The 11,088-nt window shown below is 37.0% G+C and overlaps 3 protein-coding genes across 5 annotated transcripts; 1 reads left to right on the forward strand and 2 right to left on the reverse strand.

Moving 5' to 3' along the window:
- The first annotated feature begins 88 nt into the window (after positions 1 to 88).
- Positions 89 to 4,330, forward strand: LOC114536546 (nucleolin 1-like). The gene is made up of 2 exons (XM_028557890.1): positions 89 to 365; positions 3,367 to 4,330. The coding sequence occupies exons 1-2, from the start codon at positions 212 to 214 to the stop codon at positions 4,113 to 4,115; spliced, it is 903 nt and encodes a 300-aa protein (XP_028413691.1). The 5' UTR covers positions 89 to 211; the 3' UTR covers positions 4,116 to 4,330.
- A 442-nt stretch (positions 4,331 to 4,772) lies between these two features.
- On the reverse strand, positions 4,773 to 6,677 carry LOC114536583 (2-iminobutanoate/2-iminopropanoate deaminase-like). 2 transcript variants are annotated; one of them, XM_028557931.1, is made up of 6 exons: positions 6,534 to 6,677; positions 6,400 to 6,460; positions 5,573 to 5,617; positions 5,321 to 5,444; positions 5,190 to 5,245; positions 4,773 to 4,937 (listed from the first exon to the last, which is right to left on the reverse strand). In XM_028557931.1, the coding sequence occupies exons 1-6, from the start codon at positions 6,599 to 6,601 to the stop codon at positions 4,863 to 4,865; spliced, it is 429 nt and encodes a 142-aa protein (XP_028413732.1). In that variant the 5' UTR covers positions 6,602 to 6,677; the 3' UTR covers positions 4,773 to 4,862. The 2 variants fall into 2 exon arrangements, with proteins under 2 accessions (XP_028413732.1, XP_028413731.1); XM_028557930.1 differs by having other exon boundaries at positions 5,142 to 5,245.
- A 207-nt stretch (positions 6,678 to 6,884) lies between these two features.
- LOC114536549 (N-acylglucosamine 2-epimerase-like) lies at positions 6,885 to 10,521 on the reverse strand. 2 transcript variants are annotated; one of them, XR_003688465.1, is made up of 8 exons: positions 10,372 to 10,521; positions 9,698 to 9,773; positions 9,487 to 9,562; positions 8,720 to 8,889; positions 8,250 to 8,471; positions 7,645 to 8,034; positions 7,267 to 7,394; positions 7,087 to 7,170 (listed from the first exon to the last, which is right to left on the reverse strand). XR_003688465.1 is itself a non-coding variant. In XM_028557893.1 (7 exons), exons 1-7 carry the CDS (start codon positions 10,500 to 10,502, stop codon positions 7,003 to 7,005), a joined length of 1,233 nt encoding a protein of 410 aa, XP_028413694.1. In that variant the 5' UTR covers positions 10,503 to 10,521; the 3' UTR covers positions 6,885 to 7,002. The 2 variants fall into 2 exon arrangements, 1 of the variants encoding a protein (XP_028413694.1); XM_028557893.1 differs by lacking the exon at positions 7,267 to 7,394 and having other exon boundaries at positions 6,885 to 7,170.
- Positions 10,522 to 11,088: the final 567 nt, after the last annotated feature.

The raw sequence follows: 11,088 nt of genomic DNA on the forward strand, positions 1-11,088 counted from the left end.
TAAACAACGTTAGCGAATCAGATGGCGCAAAGCTGTCCTAAATCAGTTGTCGCATATATAATCAGAATGTTTCGATGCCGTACAAGTAAACATCAAAAGATCAAACGGACAACTTTAGTGTACTTTGCAAAGCCAGCGACGAGAAGATTATCGCTTTATTAGATCAGAAGAAAGACTAATCGCAACGCGTAAGCTCTGTTAGTAAGAAATTATGGGCTGTGGCAACAGTAGGTCGGCTACTGCGGTTGTCGCGTCGACGGCGCCACAAGGGAAACCTGGTCTCTCGTCCGAGACGAATAACAATCAAACTGAAGGTCAAAATCGCAAAATCTCGCCGCAAAATGAAGACGGCGCAAAAGACCCAGGTATATGTACTAACTCGTCGAGATTTAAACATACGTGCGTCTAAATTCATAGATCTATAGAGAACTAATGCACGGAAGGCTAAGACTGAACAACTGGTTACTATGGCCATCTGGATTGACAGGGATTCGCGTCGGGATTCGCCCAGTGTATTTCAATATATATAGATATAATATTCTTACACAAAAATCTAGCCCCCCATTTGGAGAATCTTTTTCTAGTAGCATGATTGCGGTTTTTAAAATTAGACGAAAAAATGCTTAATATTTAAGCATGTGGATATTGACGAGGCTATAGCAACTAATCTCATTTTAAACAGCGCCTGAGAAAATTGTGCTATTTATACATATCTACCCTAAATAAATTATGAATTATATTCAGTAAAAGTACAGGGGTATATAGAGTTCGTATCTCGCTTTATATAGATTGCGGTAAGGACACTATAGTGCTAATTTTCAACAGTATTCATTCCGGGTGGACTAGACTTCTCTCTCATGCAAGAGTTCGTTTTATTTAGAAGCTACAATTTACAAATTCATCGGCGATGTACTTAATAAAATTACCGTAAATTTTAAACACACTGTTACCGTAACGACGCACCGACTGTGCAAACGTCTGAGCCTCCAGTTTCAACATGGTTCTGAGGACATTTCACCGGGTCACTGAATTTCGCAAATACTTTAATCGCAGTTTTTGCATGTTTAATGGTTCAATCTCATGTTTAAAGTGCAAGCGAGTTCAATTCTGGGTTCAAAGCCAATGGCATTGACGCACGAAAGATTAGTAGATATGATATACTCGACATTACCACCCACTGGAAGGACCATAGACATGCATTAAATTTTCCCAAACAATTCGTTCGACTTTTCAGCAACACTTTTGCTACTGAGTGTCCAAGCCTGAGGAATCTGACCTTACACATTAATAGTGTAACGAGAATTTTGACATATCGTTTAACGTGAGAAGGCGTATATATTAGCGTTTCCAAACGTGACTCGCGAGAAAACTTCTCCATGAATGTATGTGATTTTGCTACCAATGGCAATGTCTAAACTGTTAAACTGGATTGATTTTCGTTGTTTTCTGTCAATGCATGAAAACCGGAACGTTAAAAAACGCTCTCCCCCACGTAAGAAGCATATATGGTTCATAAAAAAACTTCACAGGGTCAAAAGTTGGCGTTGTGTACAGACAATGTAGCTTCATGACAGACTAAGCATTGCTTATCAGAACAACTCCTTATCGACGTTAATTTATACCGCCTTCCATTCCCATATTTATTCTGATTCATTTTTTTTTGTATGAATTATCATTGTCTACTAATGATGAGTATATATAATCAGTTCTGTACAATTCTACCTGATATTATATAAAACCCCAAGTGCATGAAAACCGCATGTAATATAAACCGCAGATATTCCATATTTTGTAATACTGTCTGGTTTCTGGAAAAAGTACATGTGCAAAGATACTCCAATTAAGTTGAACTCGTTACACACACGCGATAAACGCGAGTAAGGTTTTCACTGCATGGAAAATGAATGCTGTTCTTCCTCTATATTTTGTGTCATGGCAACCTGTATTTTTGACGTTGCCACTGTAAGTTTGTAACGTATTGTTTCGTAGTCCTGATCGTAATGCATCATAAAACCTGTGGTATATATTCAATGGAGAATCACACTAGTTTGCATGTATGAAAACCCAATTCTTCGAAAGTCTCGCGCGGATAAAAGAGATTCAAAGTTACAGCATTGCGTCAGCCTCGTACGTTACACAGGATTGACATATATCTGGCATTTTGTTTTCACAGCTTTTTGACGTGTATTTGGTTTAATTTTGTTCGTAAGCTCAAAGGGCACATGCTAAAATAACGTTGTAATATAAACACCTTCATGCAAATATTTTCTCCAACAGCATGCAATGTCATTTCAAGCCATCAAAGTCAGCCATTCGGAATAAATTAAACACCATACGTCTACGCAATTGCGGCGAATGGAGCTTAATGCTTTATTAAGCGAAATAGAAGAAGATTTAAAGAAAAGTTATTTCTTCGTTAAAATTAAGCTTCTAGTTCGGTTGAATGTTCATAAAATAGAGCTCATTATATAAGACAAAGAATACGAATTAGGGGGAACATCTGATCAAAGCATATCATAAATTACTCTGAAAGAATGGAGGATATTTTCAAGCCGTGAGACAATAAACACAGCGTAGTTGCTAAAACAACCAAAACATTGTTTTGTAAACGTTTGACGCGGAGAATTGATCAAACAAACTTAATAATACAGGAGCCATCCCCTGATTCGGACGTAAATCATTAGTTTTATCGGCACAAACGTGGGACAGTCTCTATGGTAACGCGTAAAATATTGACAATTGTGTGTGCTCGAAGCCGCCTGTATTGCATGCTGCATGCACGTACAAACATGAAAAATTTTAATATTTGATTAAAAACATCTTTCTTTATTCTTTTAACAAGTTGTTCGCACTGAAGCCAAATGGGCGAATTTTTCATCTGCATCAAAACAATTGAAAATTATTGTGTATGGTTATCTATATGAAGTGACTTATTTTATTGTATATTTTTATTCATTTGATGAAGACTGCAGACTGTCGGTGTGTGAGACTGCGCATTACAGCAAGATGCGTCCAAGGATTGCTCCCATTCACACGAGCGAACTTTCTTTGCCAGTTTCATTTTATATGAAAAATAACCGTTTGATCAAATAGGGATGTCACAGACAAAAAGTTAATAGGAAAAAAAGATAGTTTTAAATACGTGTAACTCAGAACCCTATAGGGGAATAAATATCATATTGGTACATTCCCAAGAGTTCATCAATATGTAACTAATTTACACCTAATAAATCGATATTCCCATCATCATTCTTTTAGCCGGATCGCGTTGTGCAAATACTGCAAGTCGTGGACGTCATAATGGGAATCTAGTGCCCGTCTATTTTTAATCCAGAATGATCAAATATTTTTTTTGCTTTTTTCTAGGAACAGCTGGGAAGCCAGCTGCGGACGAACGGGAGGGTCCCATCGGCGAGGAGGCGGTCGAAAAGTTTAGCGATCCGGAGGCGAGTCCCAGTGATGCGCCCGAAAGCAGCCAGCAGGCAAACCACGTTGAGTCTATTGATAATGATGCTAACGAACAGACAACTTCGGAAAACGTCGAGGCAACCTCGGCGACAGACGGGAAGCCGTCGGAAGAGACCAAACCTTCGGAGGAAAATGCAAACCCTACCGAGGAAGACGCGGCAAAAGATTCGGAAGATGGGAAACCTTCGGAAGATGGAAAACCTTCGGAAGACGGAAAACCTTCGGAAGATGGAAAACCAGCAGAAGGGGACACGGAAAAGCCTTCGGAAGAGGACGTAAAGCCCGCGGAAAATTCAGCAGGAAACGATGCACCTGCACAAGATGAAGTAAAAGACGACGATAATGCCGCTGATAATAATGGAAGCGGCGAAGCTCAGGCGGAAAAGGATGAAAGTCAAGTGGAAGATTCGGCCAAAGCGCCTGAGGAATGCGAAAATACCGAGACTGGTACCGCTGATCCTGAAACATCAGAACAAGCAAATGCAGATGAATCAAAACCTGAGGAAGAGGCGGCAACTCCTGCGGAAGCACAGCCAGAGGAAACTGAAAAAGGGACTGAGGAAGAGTCAGCAGCTGAGCCTGCAAATGAACAAAACCCCGAGCCAGCAGCCGATGAACCTGCGGCCGAAGAAGGGTCTGGGGAGTAGGGCTATCTTATTGCAAAACTACTATTGAATTAAATGGCATTATAGCCAGGCACGAACTATTTGTAAATACGCATATTCTAGTTAAATATTGTATACAGCATTCAAAGACCATGTAAAGGTTCACTATCATTTTGTACGCTATAAACATTGCATCAATGTGTAAATTAATTGCGAGACAACATTACCTATATTCACAATAAAAACTCACTTTTTCTTCAAGCAAAACTGCTTCATATTAATAGGGGGTATTTTCATCTATGAAGAAAATTAACGTTCTTTGAAGAAAAGAGATTTTACTTCCTTCGTTCTTTTGTTGTGTTAAACTTTTGCAAAAAATTTTGCGACCGTTGGTGCATCCCGACAAAATGCAATCAACAATTACTTGCCAAGGAAGAATTTCGTTTTTGACCAATCAGGCTGATCAGTTTAAAACGAAACTGTCACATGAAAAACATGCTAGGAAAGACATTCTCTCCTTTTAAAACACACAAGGTAACCAGAAGAAGCTCAAAAAATGACTTATATAGAATTGTTTAGCGAATATTTCAAACTATGATAAGGCATAGATTTGGTGCGTGAACAAACTTAGAGTCTAGTCTACACACGGGATTCTAGGATGCCTTTTCCCTTTTCATAAAATGCATTACTTGGTATTGGTAATGTGGTCCATTTGTATTTAATGTGCCAATCTGGACACTTTCCATCAACACTCTACTACATATAGTATGCTATTCTTTCATAATAACATTACAAATTTGCCTGTGCATTGTCCATTTCAACATCACCAACCATACCAATTGCATCAATTTCAACACGAGCACTCTATGTAAAAGAAACAGAAGTGGTATGAGGTAAATATCATTTGGCACCAAGGTGGCTGTCAACTGTTTAATATGTTGATTATATAGATAAAAAAAAATTCAACACAAATTGCAAAATTGGTGAAAGGAGAGCTTTCATTATTTTTATACTATGAAAGAGGAATGTCAGGAAGATTTTATTCAACTTTAGGCTTAATTCGCCAACCTCCTTGTCCTCTGTATTATTGTATTGTAGTTTGCTAATAAGACTAACTTTTGGTAATTGTGCAACTTCAAGGGCCACACGGGCAGGCCTTGCTTCTTTGAAAACTACAAAACGGCAAAGGCAAAGTCATTAAAAGCATCATCGCACTAGCAACATCAAAGCAGGGAAAACGTCCTTACATTCAGAGTAAACTTTATTCATCTCATCATAGTCCTTGATATCAGCCAAGTACACAGTAACTTTTACAACCTTTTCCAGTGAGGAATGCCCAGCTTCCAAAATATTTTTTAGATTGCTGAGAGCCTGGTTATAAGAAGAAAAGGTATCAATACCTCTAGACCTAATGCTTCTTAAATGTTTTATTTCACTATAAGTTTGTTTCGTTAACATAGTGGTAGTCTGGTATGGTCATAAAATGAACATTGATTTACCTGTCTAGTCTGTGATTGAACATCAGTGCCAACCATTTTGGAGTCCTAATTAAAAATATTCATATTCATATAAACTCGATTTAGCAAAAAAATCACAGTCATTATTAGATTTCAAAACTTGGCTTTATTTCAACTGATGGCATGCCATTAGAAAATTACAATGTAAAAATATAATTTGTTTCAATCATGCACAAATTTCCATAATCAAGAACAAAAGAAGCAAAGAAATCTATACTGTACTTAAAGAAACATTGCAAAATTAATACATTCTTTGGGTGTGGTAATCTTATATGGGAGTTTGGTCAGGTCCACTAAGAAGTAATTTTCCTAGATTAAACTTAAAATTAACCTTTGGTTCCTTTTGTATTTAGAGACAATATCCGTTTGAGGCAGAGGGTATAATAAAGTAGGGAAATATCTGAACTATGAGATGGATACTTTTGCAAGATGTGGGGTCATTTAAAATTCTAAAGCTCTTCTTTACTGAGAGTTTTGGGAGCCAATCTCAAATGTTTGGTAATGTTTCCCAAACCCACACTGCATCAAAGCAAAAAATACAAAATACACATGTTTACTACAAAGCACAGCACACTGATATATTCAGGGAACAACTGTCAGATTGCAATAACTGGTTTCAATTATTGGCTGGCTTGGCTGGCCCAAATTTAAATCTTATACGAAAGTGACGTAAAATCAATTTATTGGAATTTCGAAAATACAAATATTTGTCCACGGTAATACTTGTACTCCCTTGTACAAAATAGTTTGCAAGAAAGTCTAATATAAGAATAAGGCCGGTACAGATCAAGTACAAAAGAGCATTTTACCTTCGGGTCCAATCCGAGCTGTCCTGCCACGTAAATCGTACGATCTGCCACAATAGCTTGGCTGCAAAATATTTATACACCGCTTTATAAAAAATCATCTCAAAAGATCCGTCAAGTACTCTTTCAATCACTACCTGTACGGTCCCCCAGCCTTCGGGGCGTTTGGAGTGCTAATTACTCTTCGAATAAGTCTTGAAGCCATAATTTTCTTCAATATTTTCTTTGTGTAAGCAATTTGCAAAAAAATCGCTAATTTTCGTACACGTGAAGCAAGAAGGCCGAACTGAGAACGAAGGATGCCGAAGAACATACGATTGATTCCGATAAAGGAATATTGTTCATTGTTGCTTGTTCTTGTTGGACCCATGGTTGGACCCAGTTGGACCTTACCATTGTCGAATATACCATATTCCAGTTTAATCGATCTTACCATGATAGTTACGCTCAAGGGCCAAGTTTTGCCTTTTTTTTTCACTTTTTAAAACAACTTTATTTGGGATGAAGATTTGTACTGATTTCTAGTTATGTACATTGTACAAAAACATAGATGTCACTCAAGTCATAATGCATTATTAAAACCTTAGCTAATAGTCTAATACACAGCTAAACTTGACAGTTTAATGTTATGATTTCATCTATCATCTTGCTGCACATGAACAATGCACGTGGCACGTGGAAACAACCTTTAAATGGACCTCCTTTAAACCTGTGTGTAATTTCTCCTTTTTCATTCAGATAACCAAACCATTCTTGACTTTCATCGTCTTTAAACTGAAAAACAACAGATTCTTTTAGTTAAAACTACGGCTTTTCTCGTTATCAGTTGATAAGTTAATTGACTTCAAATCAATCATTCTTTATCAATACCTAGACAAGTTTTTATAACACTTGAATCTGATGAATCATTCCAATAGTTATCCGTTCAACCATTATCCACTGATATACTCGTTCTTTCTTTTTCAATTGATTAACTGATCATCAATCTGGCATATAATCTACGAATTCGATTTATCGATAATTTAATTATCGTTGTATTGATCATAATCTTACACCATCTAATGATAATCAAGTCTATTATGTACTGATGGTATAATTAGGATAATTATTCATTGATTATTTGATGATACTCATGATAGATTTTTCGATTAATTCAACTGAGTCATATATCTGAGTGACTGAGTCAGTGTAACTGATGCTTGATAACCTAGAGCATTGGTTGATAAAAAGGTACAGACATGAACTCACATGAGTCCAGGTGTACTGAATTACTTTGCAGAAACTTTCAAAATGTTTCAAACATTTTGTCTCTTTGTAAGCCATGAGAAACGCGATCAGAGCTTCGCAATGCGGCCACCACAATTTCATATTCCACTCCAGTTGCGTTGGTGAAAAACCATCAGCGTCCAAAAAGTAATACAATCCTGAATTCTCAAAATCCCAACCTATCGCGAAGGGTAATTCTATGAATTTTTCTATCGCAGTGCGTTTTAGGTCATCATCGCCACAAGCTTGGGCGTGGTTCAAAAGAAACCAGCCCGCCTCTATGGCATGGCCTGGGTTGATGAGACGCCCTTCGCATCCTGGAATCTCGTGACCGTCCACATCAACATTTTCTAAGATAACAGTCCCGTTTCTCTGAAAGGTAAAAGTTAGTGCACCCGTAGATTTGATTTGTATCTTGACAAGGCTTGTGTAATTCAAACTAGATACAAATATTTCTGAGCTACAACACCAGACGTTTATATTAGAGGAATCGCATTTGGAAGCACAATTAACGTCGACTCGACCCTCGACTTGCTCCCCTCGACAAAAACCGATCTTCCCTCGTCAGTCACATTCAGTCGACGCACCTGGACATGTTTTAAGATTTCATTAACCGCCCATTGCAGTTCCCCTTCATACTGTGATGCCATTTCCTTGTCATCACAGACCTCATTTAAAACACAGATGACCATCATAGGAATGCTCATTTTATTCACTGGAGGTGACCCAGTCAACTTAGGTCTTCCAAGGCTGCTGTCATCCACATGAATCCAATGAAGAACAGAAGACAGGACAGAGATGGCTTCATCCTAGACATACATAGGGACACTCAGAGAATGTATTATATTCACTTTCAATTTGTTCTTAGCAATGGATGCAGGAAATAGAATTCTAACCCTTGGTTTTAGATCAGCACCTGAGCCATTTATATGAATGAACCAAAGTTGCACATTAAAATTTTACCTTTGAAGAGTTGTGATGTGTATTCCATGTGCATCCATATATCAATAGTTTGACCCTCTCAACAAATACACAAGAGCTTGTGACATACGCTCACCTTGTATTTACTTTCATTGGTTGCCTGGTAGAGTCCAGTCATTGCCATGATGTAGAAACACTCACAGAAGATCGTTCGCTGCATTTTTATTGGTTTTCCATCACAAGTAGTTGCAAAATAACACTTGTTGTCCTCAGGCCTTTTGAAGTAGGATTGAAGAAAATCCCCACCTGAAAGAATTATATGCACTTTGCAAAGCACTTGTTCATCCCAAGGTTAATCTGTGTAAGAATGCGTATTTTCCATGACAAAACTGTGTTAGCAAAAGTGACATTATATATGGTTTATTTCTCCCAAGATCAAGTTACTTCGCATTCTGCCTGATACTATGAAATCCCAAGTATCCAGTGGTGTAGCGAGCATCGATAATTGGGTGGGGGGTCCATATTCTTATATTCATGTAAACAGACTGTAAAGACAATTGATTTGAAAAGAAATTAATCCTGCGTATCACGAATAAATGAATTATCGTTCCCCCAATTATCGTTCTGGCTACGCCACTGCAAGTATCATCAATATTGTTTCACTGTCTTTCAAAATTGGTTTGTGTCACAATACATGTCAACAATTAAATCATGCACAGTTCATAATTGTTTTGTTTTTGGACTTCGTAAGGACACCCAGACTGCCATGTCCTAATTCATTTACCCCAATCATGCATAGATCTGTTAGAAGCATTTCTGCAACTCGCATTCAAATTTTAGATAAACAAATATAATTTAGGCAGTTGTTAATTATACTACATTTGATGCTTTAGATAAACTAACCTTTTCTTGCTGCAGCCAGAATCTCTTCCGTGTGATATTTTTGTGTTGTATTGTACAACTTGCAATACATCCAAACCTTTATATTTTGAAGAAACAATTGATTACAGCAGCCAGGTATATTGTTAAAACTTCAGCAGACAAGTCAGCACTATATGTATATCAGCACTGTAACTATTTGTGCACTTGACCTAGATTATAGAAATCAATTTACCTGTCGACCTTGTAACCATCCGTATTTTGTTGTATCATAAACCTGTCCATTTTTATCCAAACAATTGTGAAATCCCCTTAAAACAGCCATGAATAATGTTTTTATTGTACAATGAATCCACTGAACTTGGAGTAGCAGGGGAGTCAGAAGTGTTCACTTGTACTTAATGCACTTTACGCAGGATATTTTTTTGTGTGTGAAATTACAAATTGTTGACACATTTTAGTGTGACCACTTCAGGCAATTACAAGACCTGCAAATTTAGTTTATCACCAAATTTGTGTTCCTATGCAAAATTCACAGCATTATACTTAGAGTGTGATATCAAGAGCTGTTATATGACACGCCAGATTAGTATTTTGCATAAATTTATGCCTGCAAAATGTAGTTTCTATTTTTGGCTAAAGTACAATATATGTACAGTATATATAGCTGTTAAATAGGAATACAGGGTGTCTCAAAAAAAAACGCAACACTTAAATATGCAGGAACATTAATACAGCTCTAAAGCGCAATAGATAAGCACCTCTGGGAATTGAAAATGGCTCTTAATCCTTCATTTAAAATGCCAAAAGTCGTTTTAGCTGAACTATTGTTCAAACCGGAACAATATTAATATTCTTGCATATTTAAGTGGTTGCGTTTTTTTAGACACCTGTATGATATGTTTATACCCATGAGAAGCATCATGAGAATTTTCCAACCAAAACTTCATTACACCATCCAACTCATTCTCAATTTTTTCTTTGAGCACCTTTAATTTGCAAGTAAGATTACCAGCGTTAGAAATGCCATTACCAGCCATTGAAAGTTTTGAAACCTTCTAAAATATTTCCCTTATTAAATAATTGGTTTTTAAAAAACATGCAATACTTCATGTTGCTCACGGACATAAGTGATATATAAGTCGGTATACAGTGAGGTCACAGTTGTGATTTACTTTTTGAACTTTTGCTGCAGTAATTTGCTTATTTAAATAAATAAAATAGTGTAACTGTGTAAAGGTTAAATACGATTTCAAGTGTCGCGTGTATTTTCACTATTTTGGCGAAATAATGCACGTTCAAATGTATGGCCTTGAAAAGTATTTGGTGCAGCATCAAGCGTTGAGCCTTGAGGGTTTTTTAAAAACATTTTTAGGGCTATGAAATCATTGTTATAAATGCCAATGCATTAATCATTACTGAAAGAAATGCAAAAGTAGCTTTTGCTTTTGCTTGAACACTACAACACGTAGTGAAAGTGACGCAATATAATGTGAACATACTCTGGTGCCCTGATTATCATTATATAAGGAGCGTTTTATCTTTTTTGTTATTTGTAACGTTCCGATGAATTATTTAACACTTCGGTCTCGGGTCCACAAAACATAACGTTTCCTTCGTTCGCAG

This window comes from Dendronephthya gigantea, unplaced genomic scaffold, assembly GCF_004324835.1.
Source record: "Dendronephthya gigantea isolate DGI-Jeju-01 unplaced genomic scaffold, DenGig_1.0 000140F, whole genome shotgun sequence".
NCBI classification, from domain to species: domain Eukaryota; kingdom Metazoa; phylum Cnidaria; class Anthozoa; order Malacalcyonacea; family Nephtheidae; genus Dendronephthya; species Dendronephthya gigantea.